The 22,159-nt window shown below is 43.4% G+C and overlaps 1 protein-coding gene across 2 annotated transcripts in view; it reads right to left on the minus strand.

The window, feature by feature from the left end:
• Positions 1–276: 276 nt before the first annotated feature.
• LOC142560461 (F-box only protein 30-like) overlaps positions 277–22,159 on the minus strand; it is a 30,525-nt gene continuing 8,642 nt past the window's right edge. For both annotated transcript variants that reach the window (XM_075672586.1, XM_075672587.1), the window contains exons 4-9: positions 21,581–21,895; positions 19,666–19,916; positions 18,887–19,009; positions 16,730–16,901; positions 15,249–15,413; positions 277–10,806 (exon numbers count right to left, since the gene is read on the minus strand). In XM_075672586.1, coding sequence (XP_075528701.1) covers positions 10,606–10,806; positions 15,249–15,413; positions 16,730–16,901; positions 18,887–19,009; positions 19,666–19,916; positions 21,581–21,895 — 1,227 coding nt within the window. In that variant the 3' untranslated portion in view covers positions 277–10,605. The remainder of the gene's footprint in view (positions 10,807–15,248; positions 15,414–16,729; positions 16,902–18,886; positions 19,010–19,665; positions 19,917–21,580; positions 21,896–22,159) is intronic.

Consider the following 22,159-nt stretch of genomic DNA (forward strand, 5'->3'; position numbering starts at 1 on the left):
TCTAACTCTCTGCTATTCCGGTTTAGCATATCAAGAGTATTATGACCTTATCCGAAATATTTCTTCTACTTGTTTCTCTTGAACAGATCATCACACTATTTTTACATTTTAGGCATTGGAAGCTTTTTAATGTTCCGTGCCTTCATAAGATTTCTTTTTCCTAATTCCTACAAGCTGCAGTCACACAGCATTGCACACGGCTGTTACGATTCACACCAGCACCAACTTTGCAGAATCACAGATCACCAACTAAAAGGAACACAGAGACACAGGCAGTTCAACATTGTTTGGGGCTTTGTTTTCTGGTATATGTATGTCCGCATAACATGACAATTAACAGAACAGTGACAATAAACAGAAGATTGCTTCATTCAAACTGCATGCTCCGTAAGAGCAACACAGCCGGGCCCGTACTGTGAACCTGCTTCCATCTGGAACAGTAACTTCAGTGCCCTGATGTCACACATGGGGCAAAGCATCACAATCAAGGGCACCAATTTGCACCACCCAAGTTTCCTAGGTGGTGTCGCACCAATGGCTTCACCCCATGCCCGTGACGTCACATATGTGGCTCTCAGAGGTGCAGTTACAGAAAGACGATCAGACAGGCGACACAGGATTCTGGTAATCATGCAGCACAGAGAACGGTCACCTTATTAACATAACCAATCACCAACAATGCTGGCACATCAGGTGAAAGCATAATTTGGCTCATAATCCGTACATACAGTAGATTCTTCTGCCATCTTAGGGGAACACATACATGTCTAGACTAACACGAAAGAGTATGTTTAAATCACGTGAGCACACGTAGATTGAACGAATCCGGTTCAGGTGTCTATATCTGCTCCATGCTGAGCATGTTCACAGGCTCTCAATGGCAGTGCCAATACCAAGTTACCAGGCACCAGGCTCTGGTTAAGGAAAATAACGGAAGCCCAGGAACTAGAAACCTGTGCAAACATATCTGCAAATAAGTATGAACTGAGCATTGTGTGTATTCATTGAGCACTCGTGAGACAGTGAGCCACCCAACCAGTGCTGAGCAGGGACACTGCAAAAGCACAAAAGCAAGGACTTTTACACAACCTGCATTAGACGAAGACAAAAGCTTTCAGAATACCAAAGCCACAAGCATAGAAAAAGAAATTATAGAAATGTTAACACCACCAACTAAATTGAATGATTGTTCTAAAGAGAGCATCACAGTCCTAACAGTTTCTTTAAAGAAGTCAGTTCAGGTTGCAGTAAAATGATACAAACTAATCTCGTATTACTGGCCATGTTTCGTATGAGTGGAAACAATAATTTCAATGTAGTGATTGGCGTTGCACTGTGGAACAACAAAAATACAATATGCAATACTGACAACTTGCACTGTTGTGGCAGGAGTCACCATTCCAGGATACCAAAGGCACTGCTTGTAGCTATGACCTTAAGGGGGCCCTAAGCTGGTTCTAACATCTTTGATTTGACACTTTCAGAGTGCGATGCAGTGGCTATGATATGCATTTAATATTGAGGCACCACTCATTGTGGGGAGTTCAAAAAATATTTTTCACAACTGCATTTTCTTCCCTATGCCAGCAACATTTTCCTCCGCTGCATGACACTGGGCAGGCTGTCTCTCAAGTACATAATATGTCTAACACTCCAGTATTCCAAGCATTGAATCGTCCATCATGTTGACAGAGCAATTCAGTAAATGTAAAGCATGCACATTTGTGTTATTTATTCTTTAGTAACAAAAATAGAAATAAGAAAATGGCATCGTCTGCAAGATTTTCATTTCTGGGACTAGTTTCCCTTTATGCCAGTAGCAAACATTTGCACTGTGAGCTTGCTTCCTTAATGCCAACAGTATTACCGTGACACATTTGAGGCATCTACTTTTGCATTTGCTTGCTTTTGATCCCGAATGTAGTTCTCCATATTGTGCTGTGTCATGTAACTGCATATCAAATGTGAAGTTTGGCAAGCAACAAAACAAACTAAAGGCTCTTCATGCATGACTGCAAGTGAGCCAATCTGAGGCTTTCCTGTACACAGCATCACTGATGTCAACCACTGCTCATCGATCAATGGTTAAGGTGCATGCTGATGAGGTTTAGCTAGCAAGACACAAACACTGTGTGCTTTGCCGACACCTGCTTTTACAGTGGCGTGGTATCTACTGGTGGTGCCATCTAGCACGCACTTGGCAAATGACAGTTGTTGCCTCCGAGATTTCAGTGCACAACTTTGCATACGCACTCGTCTAAAGAGCACACAACACACAAGAATCTTCAAACAAGCAGCTTCATGAATCAGTGGGAGAATCAAGTGTAACATGATAGCAAGAAAAAAGAAATGAGAGCAAAAAGTGCCACATGCAAGCCATGTGCTCACCTCAGCAAGCATTTTTTTCTGATGCTTCACTGGCAGCCACTTGAGCAAGTGCATGCAATGAAGCAAGAATACAGTGACAAATGCCCTGCTTTCCTCAATCACATTAGAACTATGCCATCCTATTATTACTTTCTCTACATAGAGTTTTTGCAGAATGATACTCACTAAATAGTGTTTGGTAACCAGCTGTGTAAAAATATATTTTTGAGCTCGGGGTGGCTTAGGGCCCCTTTAAAAATTATCACTGTACCAAGCAGTGCAAAAGAAAGCTGTGGGCAGCAGCTGGCAATGGCGCCAGCAGTGCCACGTGCAAGCTATCAGTAAGGTTGAAAAGACAGCACAGTATACAGCTAGTTACGAGAGTTACAGCCAGCATTACAAGCTACACAACATTACAACATTACATCCACCATACATGCGCGCAGCACAAACGACTTACTGCGAGTCACTTTCTTTTTTTTTGTCACAAGAAGTGGAAGAAAATGGGAATCTCAAAAATGCTTCTATAAAAATAGACTTAAGGATCGCAATAAACCGCACTTTTCAACCATCAACAAAGCACACAGATGGACTGCCAGTTGACGACAGAGTGTAAACCAGAGTAATACATCACAACATGCTGTGCTGCAAGATGCGGCAACAATTTCACCGGTAACGTGACTATCCTGCCTGTAGGTCCAAACCTTATCACACGTGTAGTGACACTGCACCACCCGGTTAGCACAACACCCACACAGTGACAGAAAACCCAAGAATAAAAGCACAAAGACAGACACCAGGAACTTGGAGTTAAATGCAGCCTGTAGCAGACACATGCTTGCCATGCTATCTTCACTAAACTTTCTCACCCTCTTTTGCAAGTGACAACAAAGACAGGGAGTACTCATTTGTCCAGCACGGCTTGAAGGAACCAAAAACCGAGCATATCTTGTGTTGTGCAGGCGAAATGGTCGTGCCTTTCCTGGCACACAAGAAATCATACTGTTATCATTTAAACAAGAAAGTATGTATAGTACTTAAAACCAGCCCTGAAAGTTGGGCAAGGTGAGAGGAAACATGTCACAATATATGTGACTGTTCCCATAGCGTGTATACCCTGTGGCCTTACATGTATACGCAAGCTTCAGTCCTCGTCAAATGTGTCCTGCTTTTGAAGGCCTTACATGTATACGCAAGCTTCAGTCCTCGTCAAATGTGTCCTGCTTTTGAAGGAAGAAAATATATTACTGCCACCATGCAGGCTTCTTCACACGCAAATTTATACAGCCAGTGAAAAGGCGGCCACATTCTTTTGCTGGGCACATCAACTCGCATGTTCCATTTAAGGTGGCTCTCTATTTCTGCTTCTATGCAGGTTTCTTCACACGCAAATTTATATAGCCAGTGAAAAGGCAGCCACATTCTTTTGCTGGGCACATCAACTCGCATGTTCCATTTAAGGTGGCTCTCTATTTCTGCTTCTGTAACTCATGGGTGTCACATAAGCATTTACCTAATTCGGGCACCCTTACACTGCTTAGCAACATTAGCATTAACTCCCAAGTATGTTGTACATTTCCTCCAAATGCCTGGTAAGCGAATGATACTGGGTAGCCTCCTCCATAAGACTGCACCAGTATAGACAAAAATTAACTTCAACAACGAATAAAGAAGCCTGCATGTGTGGCATGTGAGCTAATGGAGCAGACACATTTGTCTAGGTAAAAATCGTATTGTCAAAAATCTTGTTTTCTGTCAAAACTGCATCCGTATCCAGACATTAACAGTGTTGTGGCATGTTACCACTGTTCTTATCATTGTTGCCAGCACCAATGCATCAGGTTCGGATAGCATTCAGATTGAAAAAGCCCACTAAAGGATAATTACACATTTTGCACAGGAAGCAACGGTGTAATTGATAACACAACTGAGAAACTTTCCATCATGCTGCAGAAACGAAAAGTGTGTTAAAAATCAACTGCCAGTCCTTCCAATATGCTAAAGCACAGGCTACATGGCTATAATGCCTTGAAAGAACAGTCGAACTCGGTATATCAAACCCACATATAACTAATTATTGTGTAAACGAACAGCTGTAACACCTCCTTGAAAAATATTTGTACAATATTTTTCAAGGATGTGTATTGTATATATAGAATTACCTATATATCAAACTTTTTTGTGATCCCCTTCAGGTTTGATATATCCAGGTCTGACTGTATTTACAATGCACATAATTACGCCTCTTGGCAAAAGCAATCTTTAGAAGGATTAAAGATTTTTGATTAGCACATATATTGCGAACATGAAAATCTAGGACACTTAACACCTTTTTCTTTGTACATTAAATTATGTACAGCATCCGAGAGTTTAAGTAGCAAGCAGCTACGTGAACTGTATTTCATGCACCTTCGGCGTTTTGTCGCCCAGTCTAGTGGTGACCATTTTACACTGTGATGAAAGCACCATTACTCCAGTATAGTGTGCTCCAAGTTGCTACATATAAAGGACAATACTCGCAGTGCGCATTTTGGCTCGGATAACACCACAGTTCTTGTGTTGAGAGAAAAGAAAGTTCCAATGTGAGCTAACAGCACTGCAGAAACACATCAGAAAGACATTCCATGCAATTGGCATTCTAACGGTGTCTAACCGCACCTAGCTCATGCCACAGCTGATACACACGACACAAATGACCGCAGTCAAGTCTGTAACTCATTGATTCTTTTCTGTCCAGACCTTGTGATTAAGGCACACAGGAGTGGATTGTGAGGACAACACCTGACTGAAGCGGTGGCGACATGACGTCACTCACCCTGCCTTGGCGCACCAATAAGTTTGCAGCTAATCACTCGCCACACATCGCAGTGCTTGGGGGACGAATCCCTGCGGTGCACAGAAGTAGCATTGCGTACCATGCCAGGTTACAATGGCTCCTTATCAGCGATTAAAATTTTGGTCCTGATGGCAAAACTGTGAAGGTGGTCACGGGAATGTCAACAATGACACGTCAGTAAGCGATGGTTCCCAGAGCAGCTCCATCACATGCACGTCGCCTTTTTGGAAGGTTGCTTGGTTTGCCTTTCTAGAGCTTTTGCAATGATTTTAATTAATAGAAGCATCATCTTCACATTTTTAAAGATTCCTGGTGAACGTCTCTTGTCCCACGAAATAATGCAAATTACATGCAATATGGAGTGGAACGTAAAGAAACAACTTTCAGTAGCCGACAATAAATGGGGGAAAAAGAGTGAAGCAGGAGACGAACTATTAAGAAATGCAGCACGTGGTTATGGAAAAGCTAGATAAAAGTGCAAATGCACAGCTCTCCAAACGAACTCGGAAAAAGCTAAGAGAAGAAAAGAAAGTGCCAAGGTATAACCCCGCTGTCATCTCATTCAATCCAACAAAACATAGCACCTCGAAAATTCTGTGTACTAAGGATTGCAAGCAGCAAAAGTGGAAATGAAAACCATAGCATTCATGCCAGCAGAAAGTACTGGCAATGCCATTCATTGCCGGTTTGACCCTGACACATGGCATCACAATTATCGAAGAGAAATGTAAAATATGTTACATGGGAGGGCGACCTGGCAGCGACAAAAGATTACGACAAGCATGACACACAGCAACACAAAGAATACACTAGGGAAATGCAAGAAATAAGTGCGCTCACCAGCACAGGCTTTCGGGAATCTCCTACAAAAAGATCTGCACCACAAAGAGAGTCTCTTAAGACATTTTGCGAAGTGCAGTAAGGTTCAGCAGTGGTGTGCGCGCGTCGGCAATTGTCTCCTGTGTGGAAGACATGCCATTTTCTTTTGCACTGGCAGCAAGTAATCTCCACAGAACCCAAGGTATTCTTTCTTTTCTTTTTAAGGTCTGGATTACGTTGGCCACTCTGCATTTGAACCCTCTTCGTCCAGTGAAGTCACTGCTAATGGAAGTGTTCATTTGACGCAACCCCACCAACAGGTGCGATACCTTAAGAAAATAGAGGCTGTTTTCACTAATCTCTGAGCTATGTGGACAGAAAAATGTGCGAAACACTGCTGTAGTTCCCCATTACATTGAGCTGAACATACACAACTCTAACGCTTTGGTAATACAGGCCCTCGCCACATTCAATAAGGCAGCTGCTCTCTCAAGGTAGATTTCCAATCACAACGTACGAAGTGCTACAAACCAACACATAACGAAAGCAGAAAGTGCCAGTGTCTTGGAAGCTGGAGAATGGCATGAAAAAATCTGAACTTATCACGACTTGCAAATAGACAACACATCAAGCGTCAGTTTTGAAAGTTCACAAGTATAGCGTCAGACCCATTAGTGAGATTTAGCGCAGGAGCATTTAGTAGCATAGTTGTATGCTGGAATACTGGAACATACAAAGCCACAGCACCAGTACTGGGAGTGGCATCTTGCGACAGTGTGCTCAACCAAAATGCACAGAACTTGTGCTGAAACACCGAACTGTTTTGCCCTATTCTGCTGGGACAAATACATCGGCAACAACATGGTCACTCTAAAGGTAATTTGTTTACTCAAGAGTCATGGAACGTTAGGCTCTTACTAGTGCATTATGGTTGATGACAGCACCACAAGATATCACTAATGGCGCTGTTCCTAAATACACACTCCCACACACAACCACGCCTCTTTACAACAAACATGGACATAATGAATTAGTGCTTTAACAGATTTCAGATGCAACGAAGTATTTTCATGCAGAAAGTAACTTTGTTGTAATGAACCTCTTTCTCTCTTGTGCTAAAGCTCCATAATATTCCACTAATCTTAGAGGCATACTCAACAAGCTGTACCAGTGCTCATAAAGCTTGTGCACATTTTATACGAGCTAAGCACATGACTGGCATTGAGGTCAGCACATTAATCAAGCAGACTGACTGGAATGCACAAGACAGCAGCTGCAGCTAATATACTAAAATAATGCAGCTCTGCAAACTGAAATCATTGGCCTAAAACACTCACAACGCTCCCACTCAAGAAACCCAGATGTACAAGAAACAAAAAAAAAATTGTTTTGCAAGTCAATAAGTGGCTTGTACATAAAGCACATTCCCATCAAGAGAGAACGCAATGAGAATAAATAGGCAACAAACGTTAAACAAGCAACACTACAGATATTGCATCACATAAATGCAGAAAAACTGCACACAATCTGATTTCATATTTCAGCAGCCCGTTCACAAATGGGCCATGATGTGCCAGGATAAAGCTTTAAATGCCATAAATAGCGCAAATAAGAATATAGCCAAAAGAACAAATTACACTGAAAGGTCTACAAACGGGACATAATTTTAGCCACCAAAATTCTGTGCAGTTTACACCTTTCCGTAAAAAAATAAATGCTCACATTTAGTTATAAGGCTCCTGCGAGAGCGCAGCAAAGGTTTTGCCACTATGAGAGATGCTTGGTGCCAAAAATGCTCGATCACCAAGGCATCGATTCATATCCTTAAATGGGGAAAAAGAAGGAAGACGTCTTCCAGGAGTCAAGTTCTGTACTTCATGGGCAAAAAGTCCCACTACCAACTGGCACCATGATATTCTTTCTTTTTTTCACACATTAACCTAAGCACTTCTGCCAAGTTAGCTAAAAGGGCTTTTGTTCTGTAGTCATTTAGATATAAAAACAAAAAAAACAATACGAATGTCTTGGCACATAGCAAACGCAGATGATTGGTACAGACACGCACGGCACAATGCGGTCTCTGATCGTGCACTTCGCTACTCAAAATGCCACCTGCGCCTGCCTCGAAACATGAAAGACCCTGAAATGTGTGGCAGGCATAGCATGACCAAATGCTGTACTCTTGCACCAAAAACTCACCAGTCATCACCAAAACAATACTGCCATTAGGCAGACACCCTGACCATTGGTCTTACACTCGCAGGTACTGAACTGCGGAACATCAACTACGAGAACACGATATTCATTGAAGCTCACTACACATTTAAGGTTCTCATAATCTTCGGCACACACACACACACATGTACATTAGGAATACACATTCACTAGATCAAATAACCAACGCCACTGAGTTCACATCTACCGGTAAACATTGACACATATACATAGATAACCACAGTTCTCTTCTCGCTCAATGACAGACCAAAACCTGTCCCAACAGAGACTGTTTGCTCGTAAAGGTGAACTCAAACAATGGACCAAATGAGTGATTCAGGCCACAGAGAAAGTGTAACTAGGGGTGTGCACGGTTGGGGGAAAAAAAAGAAATGAAATATTGAGGGGAACAAATTTCATTTATTTTTTTAAATCTATCATCATCAGCAGCAGCAGCCTACCTTTATGTTCACTGCAGGACAAAGACCTCTCCTAGTAATCTCCAATTACCCCCATCTTGCGCAAGTCAATTCCAACTTGCACCTGCAAATCTCCCAATTTCATTACCTCACCTAATTTGCTGTCATCCTCAACTGCACTTCTCTTATCTTGGCCCCCATTCTGTAACTCTTATCATCCACCAGTTATCTGCCGTACACATTATATGGCCTGCCCAGCTTCATTTCTTTCTCGTAATGTCAACAAAAATATTGGCTATCCCCATTTGCGCTCTGATCCCCATGCCACTCTCTTCTAGACTCTTAAAGTTACACATAACATATTTGTTTACACTGTTCTTTGCACAGTCCTTAACTTGTTCTTGAGCTTTTTTTAACCTGCAAGTTTCTGAACCATATGCTGGCACCAGGAGAATGCAATGACTGTACTTTTCTTTTCAACAACAGAGGGATAAGCTCACAGTCAGGATTTCACCATGCCTGCTGCCGAATGTACTCCAACCCATTTCTATTCTTCTGTAAATTTCCTTCTCATGATCTGGGTCCCCTGTGAGTAAAAGATCTAGATAGAATTAGAGCATGTGTAAAATTGGCCAAAATTTTCTGCATGAAAAAAACAGAATGCAAAATTTTTTAGACGTTCTGTGCACAAGATGTCCTCAAGTGAAAGCAGTGATACCGACCTGAGTAGTGTGCAAACTTTAATATCATGTGCTTTTGTTTCAAAACACGACATTTGTAGAAAATGTACACTTTCATGTCACATCTGTGACAGATATGTGCAATCTTGTATTTCTAGTCAAGCTAATGATAGTAACAGTCTGTTTATATTTTTTCCTGCATAACGTGCAGAATTACCCTGCTACAAATATTTGTATAGGGCAGCGTAATTGCACAGAATAGATTTTTTTCCAGGTTATTCAAAATTTTTGAAAATGTATGTCTTTCACTGCGTGATGTAGACCACTGGCACAAAATCATGGCATGCACATGGGTACCACATGAGCTAGCTGCTCACAGCAGGATATGCTGCACCTGAGTCAACGCTTGGTCTATGAACTAGATCAGTCCTTTGGTCCATCACTGCAGCCTACCCTAAACGGCAAGTCAAGCAACAAGCTGACAATTTCAGCTTATTGTCTCTCTGTTCACTTCTAGTGGGGTGCTTTAGAGTGTACTAAAGCACTAAAGCAGAGTCAAATGTGCTAAATTATCCACTTCTGTTATTTGGCAATCTAGAAGCCCACCCCTGATGTTCACTATTACGGCTATAGACTGACTGCCTGAGGCCAGCAGAAGAACACAAATAAGCTGCCATCTCTTCAGCTTTTCTGCCCAACATGTCCCAAAAGAGAGCTGCCCCTACTCATGTTTTCTCGAGATCATCACAAACTAATAAGCAATGTTACACGAGCAAGCTGCAAACCCTCTTGTACACTCTGCTCACTTCCCCTTTTGATTTCAACATCAGCTGGCACACAAGTACTCTTTACACATCTTCAACGTACACCAGCAGCACAATACCTGATGCGATCAAAGCCCAATTCCTGTAGCTGATCCAGAACTTAACTGCTGAGTTTTATTTCACTGATGATCAAGACCGTTCTTCAAGTTCCTCCTCCCAGTAAAATAAACAAGACAACAGGCCACCATTACTCTACAAATCCACAGTGCACAATCCTAGATTCCGAAAATAAGTGCAACACTGCCCGACATCAGGAACTAGTGCACAATCCTAGATTCTGAAAATAAGTGCAACACTGCCCGACATCAGGAACTACTGATCACATTCGATGTTGCGGACCACGAAGTCCCAACACTACTTTTCCCCAAGTAATATTTTTCATACGCCTTCATAACACTGCCATCAATGTTGTGCAGCATGATTTGCAAAGACAGAACTGGTACTGCTCAAGTCGGTGGAGCTTTCATAGCCAAGTGAACTAGCGTCTTGGGGCCTCGAGAGTTTCCGATGCCGAAGCATACAGCCGTAGGCATCGTCTTGATGTTGCGGTCAAAGTACTTGCATTGCTTCAGGTGACTGGACATGTGCTCTTCATCCGAGAACACCCACTTTCTGATTGGACTGAATCCATTGCTGAAGTACCAGCTCTGAAAGGAAAAGCAGGGTACCCGTGCTTCATCAACCTTGCTTACCAGCCTCCTACTCGTACCCTCTTGATTTTATTCATGTCATCATGTCACCGCTGCCACATGTCATATTGCGACATCAAAAATTTCCATTCAGCTCCTCAATCTATCAATCAGTAACAAAAACGTTGCTAGATGGGCCACGGAAGAAGTTGTGCGAGCAGTTTGAGGGATTTTGACGTCCTCACATACACATGGTACACACAACTGTGATGGCAATATAACAAGTGCAGTTATACATGTCAAAATACAAGAAAACATTCAAATATGCAAAGACGCATAAAATGCAGTGTGCACATTAACAAAAAATTAACAAAAACAGGGCTGCGCATACAATGTGCACACAAAAAGAAATTTGTGTGCACCATTCTTCAAACTGCCATGATAACTATAAATTTAAGAAGAATTTATGACAATGCACATCAATACTCATCAAATGTTCAACTCGAATTTCAACTCGACTACATCTCTAGCTCACCCAAGTACCACATTATCTACGAAATGGATTAACATTATTGCAAAGATACGCACACCCAGATGCTTCTCCCTCGTTCTAAGACTAAAGTGCACAGACTGAAGGGGGCAGGTTATTATGCATCTCTTCTACTACTTCAGCTGCCGCAGCCGAGTGCGTCTTACCTTGGTGGTAATCCGCGCTCGGTTTGAAGCGCTAAGTGACCTCAGAAAAGTTGATGGCTTCATGTGCGCTATGTTCGAGCGCACCCAGCTCGTGTTTAAGCAAGAGGCGACATGAAGGGGAACTCAAAACAGCTGCCGCTTTTCATCATGCCAGCGTTCTGACAGCGAGCGTCCGCAGTCATCAAGCGAGATGTGTTCATGTTTGCCTGTGCGCGCTTGACAACGTGCTTGTTAATTTGGTTAGTAAGGGAATCTCTACAGCAGTCTATGCAGCTGATAAGATGACTAACCTTACTTCATATAGCTGTCTGATAATTTGCTATCGCAACCAATGCTTCACCTGTCAGGCAAAACTGTTAATTTTCTCTCGCTTTTTCCTGGAGCCATTTGAAATTTTCAGCATCCTTTTAATTTAGCAGTTCATGCGAAGAATCAATCAAGACAGCGGTTCACAGAAAGATCGAGAATTAACGTGGTGAACAGCGGTCGAACAAAGCCTGCCTCAAGCTGTATCCACGATTTTTTTTTTTTCAAAGTGAACCTTTCCTTACTTTCTGCCACCCAACAAACACACACAAGCACAATTTGCAAGTGCGGGCTGCTGCCCGCTATCTGCTGTGTTATGAAGCTGGCCAGCACTGAATATGCTGCAAACAAGGGCAGCCTGGGGAAGCAGGAAAACACATCATCGTTGTCGCACATCATAGTCGTGATTTTATCACCTTCTTTCCGGTTTGGAGGGAATGTTGTCGCAGTTTCTACCCTGGTACACAGAAATTGCGAGGGGACAGGGGAAGGGGGGACACATGCTCGGTGTGCCCCCCTGCTTCTTTCCATACAGAATGACATACTGTCTGAAAACGTTTCTGAAACTCTGTCATTCTCATTACGTCTATTTGGTGAGTCACAGCACTATAAAGCTGTTCAAGCCTTCTACAACTACACCTAGTACTGTGGTGTACTAAGACCGCAGTAGAGCACAGGTTTGTATGCCAGTATCATGCGACTCTGCTGCCAGTGACTGAGCACGTGCTATTGGGCGAGTTGGTTATACAGTCGCCAACCGTTTATTCGGACCTCACTGGAACTGTGGAAATGTCCGAATAAACAGGTGTCCGAAAAAGCAGATTACGAAAGAAAAATCCTTGATTTCCACGCACTTATTCTGGCTCGGCAGTAGGCTTGAAGAAATCATGAATGCGCCGTTGCACGCTGTTTCGTTCACACGCAATCAGATAAGCCTGAATCTCTGAGAGGGTCGTACGGTCACTATAGGTGGCTGAATGCAGTCACTGCTTGTACACGCTCTGCATGCGACGGCAGCGTAACACATGGTACGTCATGTTCCGACTCATCGTCCGGCGGTGCAGCAGAAACCTGACGAATGATCTCGCCGTCGCCGAGTTCTGCGCATGTCAGTACAGCAGTGTCAGCTGCTGTAAAACTCAAATGAGACGGTGTCCGGAATCGCAATGCAACCACTGTGCAGGTCTCGGCAGAATATATTCGGCATCAGTAGGGAGCACATCGGTAGGCGTCAAATCCCAGACCTCCCGGAACCTGCTTGCCGGCATTCCCCAGCGCTGTCTGCGCCATTAGACACTTGACGCGATGTTTCCGTATGCCACGTTGGATCACCGCAACCTTGACACAGCACACAAAGCAAACATCACCATGCCGTCATGCCGACACCAGTTGCACAAACGAAAAACGTGGCCTACTCGCAGCGTTGTGCGCGAAGAAACAAATCAGCTGCTGGATTGTCTTGACATGGCTTACTAAGCTGAAACCGGAACTGCTGTAGAGCCACTCTATCCGGGCAGAAACGATGATGATGAGCGCGGATTTGCAGTAGTGCCACTTCGTGGCACTACTGCAAATTTTTGGAGTCCGCAAAATTGGTCGGCGACTGTACATGATTACAACGAAGGCGCCAAATAAAACAATGGACGAAGGAAGGCAATACAGTCGCCAACTGATTTTCTGGACTCCAAAAATTCGAACATGCCCGATTATTCGGTCAGCTTCACGGCACCGCCATTCTTCCCATAGACCGTAATGTATAACAACTGCCGAAAATTCGGACACCTTGCAGCCTCTCTTCTGATTTTTCGGACACTCCTTGAGCCAACTTGATCGAGAGCACCATGCACCGACTCTGACCGGCGCATGGTTCGATTTGCTGAACGCCATTTTTGTTTTGAACGGAGCCTCCCTGCTGCCCCACGAAGTGGCGCTACTGGAAATCCCCGCTCATCATCATCGTTTCTACCTGGTTCGATGGAGTGGCTCTACAGCAGTTCCGGTTTCAGCTTAGTAAGCCATGTCAAGACAATCCAGCAGCTGATTTGTTTCTTCGAGCATGACGCTGCGAGTAGGCCGCGTTTTTCGTTTGTGCGACTGGTGTCGGCACGGTGGTGTTTGCTTTTGTGTGCTGTGTCGAGGTTTCCGTGATCCAACGCGGCATACGTAAACGTCACGTCAAGGGTCTAATGGCACCGACAGTGCCCGTGCAGACTGCGCTGGGGAATGCCGGCAAGCGGGTGCCGGGAGGCCTAAGATTTGTCGCCTTCCGATGTGCTTCCTACTGACGCGGAAAATGTTCTGCCGAGACCTGCGCAGTGGTTGCATTGCGATTCCGGACACCGTCTCATTTGACAATTTCATAGGTGCTTACACTGCTGTATTGACATGCACAGAACTCAACGACGGCGAGATCATTCGTCAGGTTTTTGCTGCACCGCCGGACGATGAATCTGAGTCAGAAGATGACGCACCATGTGCTACGCTGCCGTCGCAGGCGGAGCGTGTACAAGCAGTGACTGTGCTTTCAGCCGCCTATAGTGACCGTACGACCCTCTCCGAGATTTAGGCTTATCTGATTGCGCATAAACGGAACAGCGTGCAATGGCGCATTCACGATTTCTTCAAGCCTACTGCCGAGCCCGAATAAGTGCGTGGAAATAAAGGATTTCATATTTTTTTTCTTAATCTGCTTTTCCGGACACCTGTTTATTCGGACATTTCCGCAGTCCCCGTGAGGTCCGAATAAACGGTCGGCGACTGTACGGGACAACCATGTAGGCGCACCTACGTGCTTGTCCCATGTCGCCTTCATTTGTCCATTGTTTTATTTCGCGCCTTCGTTGTCAGCCAGTGACTGAATTATGTCTGCCTGAGCCATAGGATGAACTGCCACATGGTCATGTCAACAGTGTCAGATTTGTGGACAAGTAAGGTGTCAGAAATTTCCGTCCATTTTGTCATTAGTCATTAGAGAACAATGAGTGACAGTTCCATGAAGCTGTTCAAATAATAAAGTATGTCCAGATTACTGTTTCACAACACCACCTACTGTAACGAACACCATCATTACCTCGCTGGCAGTCCATAATTTTTCTACATGATCATGAGGGCAGGAGATACAAAATGACCTTTCTCAATGCCATTTCCTTTTTTCCCACATGTGTACGTAAAGTGGACCTAAAACCCATGAAAAGTAAAGTAGAGGCTCTTGATTCAAATTTTTTGAAGCACTTATAAGGAGTAGGTACTAATCGTCCCTAGTTCCCCTTTACATAATATGCCCCCCACAAAATGTACTGCGTACAGTACTGCCCCGTACATTAGTGCCCCGTACATTAGTGCCCCGTACATTAGTGCCTCGTACATTAGCGCCCCGTACAATAGTGCCCCGCACAACAGTGCACCATACAAATTATGCACGTCTTCCAGGCCACCAAGCACGTGGTGGGGGAACTTACCTTTGAATGGACTCTCCAGGTAAGTTTTCCATGCCTTTCCCATCTCAGGACCACCATACCGCGGCTCTTCAGGAGTGAACACGAGACGTCCCTTAGGCGCTTAGAGACGAGGGAGAAGTTATTCAGGCTGAAAGCATCCAGAAAGCCAGCTATGTGCTGCAGAACCTGAAATTAAACAGAAAATGAACTTGATGTGAGAAATGGTTCAACATTGCATACAGCAAAAGCTCTCTCTCACATCAGTCATGATCTGGGGCTGTACTATGCTAATTCTGATCCCCATGGAGGTTGTCCTAAGGAATGCACATTAAAAAATCAAACTATGGGGTTTTAATGTCCTTACACTACTCAGCTGGTTATGAGGCACACCGTAGTGGGAGGCTCTAAATTATATTTCAACCACCTAGGGTTCTCAAATGTGAACCCAATGCATGGTACACAAGTGTTTTTGCATTCCGCCACCATCACAATACTGCCACTAATGCACCACCATGGCTGTGATTGAACCCCCAACCTCATGTTAAGCTGCACAATGCCCTAGCCGCCAGGCTACCATGGCAAGTTGGGTCGTTTATTGTTCATAACTGAGGAATAAAAAAAAAAAACAGGGCTGGGCAGAGAAACTCAGAAAAGTATTCCAGAATACAGATATCGAAATACATGTGCTGGAAGCCTAAAATACAGATACTGAGGTACATTTGTCTTTGACGTAACGGGATATTTCGGAGATATTTTGCAAAATAAGAAAAAGTATTCCGGAACACAGATACAACAATACAGATACATACAGATAATGGAATACTTTCTTATTTAAGGGATGTTGATACTCCGCGAAGACATTTATTAAGTGCTGTGTAATATTGTGAATAATCTTGCAGCACATTGAATGTTGCAGCGTTAGTTGCACTTAAGCAAACAGCAGCTTCTCAAATAATCTGTCTTCTGACAGCGTCGGTTCGGCCTCAACACAAGACTCGCGAATGAGACTGGGCGATTACTCTCTCGTGATAGCGCGCGCTTTCTTTTTCTTGATATTTTGGTTTCTCGCCTTTCGGCAGCATGTTGAAAGTTCCTCTGCGCTCGCCACGTGCATGCAAAGCGCCGATCTACATATCTAATGCATCGAAACGCCGATGCCGTGTTGCTGAGCTTTTCGCTGTTGTAATTGTGACAGTCAATGGAAAAAGCAAGGACACGTGCTGCAAACACGTCAGCCCATTTTCGACAAAAAAAGAGAAAGTAACGAGATACCTATGTCCTGCACAGCATCGAAATATAATTGATACATCATAAAATTATTTCGCTAATGAGATACAAATACATTTTTCAAATGTATTTCGATAAAAAATTACAGGTACTCAAAAGTATCTCTAGGATGCTCTTGTATCGCGATACTGCCCAGCCCTGAAAAAAAAAAGTTATTTGCATTTGACTTCATGAAAAAAAAAGCCAGTAGCCCATCCCTAAAAGAAGGGTCTTACTTCAAAAGGGAAGTCTAAGAATGCTTGGCCACTGGATGATGCAGCATCACCAGATTCCCCATCAAGAGGAGGGGAGTCCAAGAATGCTAGGGCACTGGATGTGACGCCATCACCAGATTCACCGCAAGTGCCGTTGGTATGAGAGTGCCCGTTGGGTAGGCAAGATTGTGCCCTGCAAGGAGAAAGCCCCCCCGCATATTTTTTTGAAACAATGTAGGCGTGTGTTCATAACGCAGATAAACAGTTGTAATAAAGTGATAAAGTGATTTTGTGATATCCTACCGCAAAATATGCACATAGAGCTGCACTCTCACACCCGAGATTGCCTAACTAAAATTACATTATGAACCAACTTGTACACTACAAATATCTCATACAAAACACGAATTACACCGCGTCTAGAAACCACTAATATACTGGAAAGCGACCACAAATACTAACAACATAGGTATCAGAAAAGCTTATGCCACGGACGTGCATGTTCATAAATGTGCATCAAAACTATAATATTGAACAGAAAAATGCCCTCAAAAGCTGAAAGAGAACAGTAAATAAAAAAAAATATTGTGAAATGTAACACAGAAGAATCAAAATGGCCAAACATCACATATTGTCAATTCAGTCCTAATTGCATCAAATTTTATATTCAAGTCCTCCCAAATGAAACTAGCCACTAGCTGCCACATCAAGGTACTCACGATATCAAAGCCCTAGCTTCCAGCAACAAAGCCATTGTGAATCAAAACAGTATACTAAACAGTTGTTTTTACTTGTGTTGTGTGGCTCCAATGCTACCAACAAGAACCCTCAAGCACGCCGGCACCAGCACTGTGCTTTTCTTAGCATGCCTGTTTGATGACAGCCACCTGTATATTTCAAAGCAAATAGCCTCTTTTGCCCATTAGTGTGGTTGGTCAGCACTACGTGGATGGTGCTCAGTAGTACATGGTCGCACTCGGCAAAGGAAGCGTTTGTTTTTTCACTCGTTCGGGCTATTCACTTACATTGAAAATCGTCGTCAATGAATTCAGCACACTTTTTTTTATGCCTGCCCAGTAAAACCAGAAATAAGGGTCACTTAAAGGACTTCACTTTCCAATCTTTAGGCTTAAGAGGCATGGTCAGGGACATGTCAGCTTAATTTCAGTGTGTGTTGTGCAGAAACTAAGGACAAGCGGCAGAATGTGGCGAAAGTTGTCTAATCTATAGCGACAACGGACTCAATATATCTGGGAACGTAGCGCTACCATAGTGAACCAGTGGCTCCCACGTATTTCGGAGTAGCTGGGAAGGCATTAAAAAAATACAGAAAGCTACGCTTGGGTGCTGCTCTGGACACCGTCAAATTATGCCTTACTGCTAAAGGGATACTAAAGAGAAAAATTATTTGAGATGTATTTACAAATGAACACCTTGCCAAACCAGGCTTAGTAAGACGCAAGAACTAAAGAAGGAGGGCAATGACGCCTTAAGTGCTCACACCAGCTCACTGTAACATCAGGGATTCTAACAACTGCTCGTGCCTAGTTAATTTTTTATTGGTAAAGATGGACTCGCATTTTATTCCAAAGGAGCCAGACACTGAGCTTGGCAAGTTTCAGGAACACGCACTGAGCCACAATGGCCACAAGGCGAAACAATCCTTTGAAATGCGTGACAATACAGTGATGGGACAGTGTTGCGGTTCTGGAGGATAATTCGAATAACTGAACTTTGACCTTCATTTTCTCTGCTGATAATCTACCTATCACCACGAAATTCACAAAAATAAGGTTTTTAGAGGCTGCTTTATCAGTCTAAACTGATTTAATGCTTCCTTTTAATGCTCGTATCAATTTGCCGTCTTGTCAGTTCCACTGGCCCACCAGGGCAGCCACTCTCTCTCAGATCGGGTTAAAATCGCCAAGATGGCAGAATGTGACAATGTCCAGGGCAACACTCTTAAAACACATGTCCAAAATCATGGGGAAAGACAAAACCTAAATGTGCGCCTTAATCCAAGCATGCAGGCGTTCTTGCATTTCTCCCCCATAAAAATGCAGCCACCGCAGCCACGATCAAACTTGCGACCTCGATCTCAGCAGTGCAACGTTATAGCCACTGGGCGGCTACTGCAATAGGTGCACTAAGTTTTGTCAAGTTATAAGCACAACTCACCCTTTATCTGCATCAGCCTTTACATTCGGCTTATCTTCCTCCACTGTTGATGGGAGGGTAAGTCCACAGTTCTCCAGCAGTTTACTGTTAGTGACTGATGTGCCGTTTGGATTGTTGGAGCACCTTTTGGAGCAAAACAAAATTGCAATTTGGAGCAGGAACCTAGCTTTTGCAGCAGAACCTTACTGCCCTGGAGCAAACAAAACACTACATATAATCCATGAGCAAAAAAATGATGTGTTAAATACACTCAAAAACTTTGCGTTCAGGTTTTGTTGCCTGTTACACAAATATCCAAGTTGTCTTTCCCCCCCCCCCTTTCTATTCGTAACTATTTCTAAGCTTCAATTACCAAACAGTTAATTTCCCTATATACTTTCCTTGCCTTCATTATTTGCTGGTTTCACAAGGTTTTTCGTAAAATCAAGTGGCCTGGATTCTCTTAATGTTCTCACCTATGATAAATTTCTAAATTTGTAGATGCGGTTACACATTGTTAATGTTCACCAATCTTGGGATGTACAGGTTCTGCCTTCATGCAGCAGAAAGCCTTTTTGCCATTAAAATTTCAACAGTACAAAAATTACAACAAGGTTGTAAAGTGCACTCTTAACTCTACTGGGATTCTGGCCACTGGGAGCTGCGATGTTTTCAAATTCACCAGACAGAAAGTTTCTGAGAAAGAGGCTGAACCATAGGGCGCGGTTTCTCATGCAGCTACTGTTTTAACACACGTGCCCACAGAAATTGTGTCGGCACCAGTTTCTAGCACAACTCACCCTTTGTCTGCATCACCCTCTCCACTTTGCTTTGCTTCCTTCACCGCTGATGGGAAAGCAAGTCCAAAGCTCTCCAGTACCTCACTGTAGACGAGTTGAGATCCGGACGGTGAAGGATGAAACATTCGCCTTGAGAAGCTGCAGCCATATTGGGCCAACGGACATCTGTGCTCAAGCCAGCCATTGAGGCCACAGTGTATGTCCCTGTGGACATTCTGATAATGCCAGGCATATTCATCGCGACGAAAGACCTGAAACACACAACACGACATGCTGAAGTCAAGTACATTGTGCTCGAGCCCAAAGGGGCTTCAATAGATAACTTGCTGAGCGTTAACAAAAGAGAGTTTTAATTTTTTCATATAAACACATTGCACTTTATGGAATACCAGATTAATGGAGAATTAATTGTGCGCAACCAGGTCGGTGGTGCCACCTGGTTGCACAGGGTTTGACGATATTCTACTTAGCTGCTGGTGCAAAACACTGACAGCTATGTATTCGCCAGCATGCAGCCTTTCTTTTTTTTACCTTTCTTTCACGAGAACACCTGTGTAATGTAAAAAATATTCTAAAGTTGTTGGTTGAACAAAGCGTCACCAAGAGAATCACCAACATTTGCTTCTTCAATGCCCTTGACCGATACTGCCGTCATTCTATGGGTATCAGCGCTAAAACTCGAGCGAGTCTTCTAAGGAAGCCCCCTACCCAGATGCACTTTTAGTGATTGTGCACCGTCTTCCCATGCGTTTAGTGCTGGATGATGTGCAATCTTAGTTTTGGAGACGCATTGAAGCCAGAGGCAGATAAAACATTCACTCCCCACTGCCGCTGACACAATCATCCATGAAAGTGGAATAGATGCGAAAGCATGGCTGGCTTCACTTCATTCATGTCGCCATTGTGAACATTTCATCGACATACCATGAAACCGCACCTTTCGTCACCGATTATCAAATTCAACAAAACAATGTTTTTTTCACATTCAAATTTGCTTTTTTTAATTGCCTAATAATTTAGAAAATTTGCAGCCCCTTCTGTGTAAAAAAAAAATTGATCAGCAACTGTACTTATTTGCATAAAAGGCTTAATTTCAATACAATGAAATTTTTATATAATAAAATAAACTGTCCTTTTTATCGATTTTGTCATACATGTATTGAGGTTTAACTGTGGTTGGTTTTCCAATTTTTTTTCTTCTCGAGGACACTGTCTTTTTTTGTGCTGCATGTGTCCTGGTATGTGCATTTTAGGGTTTTTCCAGTAATAGTAGCCAGATAACCTAACGGCCGAAATGGGAGTTACGGTGGTCTGGAAACAACGCTTTGGTGAAAGAACACATCTGGCACGCCTGTGTTCTAAAGTGCAAGCATCTCTACCATGTTTATGCATAGCTACGAGTACATACTTATTGCCTATCCCCATTCTCACACATAAAGCAACTCATGGATCATAACAATTCTCTCTTGTGGTGTTCCGACTGAAACACAAATAAATTTCAAAGAAACACTTCTGTATGAGCACCTCTTTTATTACCCTATATGCTTAGAACCATTTCGTGCCGGACCAGTAATCATTATTTCATATTTCTTTCATTCAGGTTCAGTTTGAGTTTGCGCACATTCCAAGAATATCGGTTCGGGTTCAGGTTCAGTTCCAGCTAGAATTACACCTGGATACGGTTTTGGTTTTCAATTCAAGTTCGGTTCAGTACCCTTATTTGTCTGCCCATGCACGAGACCACACTTGTATGGTTAGTAAGCCAATGTTTACTGCAACTGATATAGATGATAAAACTATGCCAACAATGGTCATCGTTCGCATAGTAAAAGAAAGACAGGCTAGCAGATCAGATACAGCAAACCCAACTTTGGGCTCTGAACTGCTATCGCCACCAAGTGAGCAAAACACCCACCTGGCAGCACGAAAATGTGTAGACCTTGTCCGGCTTCAGCTGGTACCGCGTCAGGAACTCGACGCACAGTTCAACATTCAGGCCAACACCGTGCTTCGCCGCAAAGCACGCACCAGCTGCTCGCATGAGCCTGAAGTCCACATCACCGCGATTTGTCTTCTCCTCCTCCCTGGCCTTGACGCAGGATGTCTCGCACACGTGGTTCACGTACCCATTCAACCTACCCGTGGCATGACTATCTACACCGTCGCTGCTGCTGGTACAGTTGCCACCGTTGTACAAACACCAGGCGTTGCCAGTGGTCCCAAGGCCCCTCTGCAACGAAAGTTGACCACAATGCCATGTGAAGGCTCCTTGAACAAGATTTGCACTGAAATGGGGAGTGAAAACAGTCATTCTAGAAATAGCAAAGAATGTCATGTATACATCTCGCGACTGCTAACACTCTGCATTGAGAAAGAAGGGAGAGCAAGAAAAGAAATGCAAAGGCCAACCACAACGAAGTTTTAGACCGCACAAAATTATGCAGAAACCATCAATGATAATTGTCAATGTAAGCGAATAGTCCGAACGAAAAAA

Source organism: Dermacentor variabilis, chromosome 10, assembly GCF_050947875.1.
Source record: "Dermacentor variabilis isolate Ectoservices chromosome 10, ASM5094787v1, whole genome shotgun sequence".
Lineage (NCBI taxonomy): Eukaryota > Metazoa > Arthropoda > Arachnida > Ixodida > Ixodidae > Dermacentor > Dermacentor variabilis.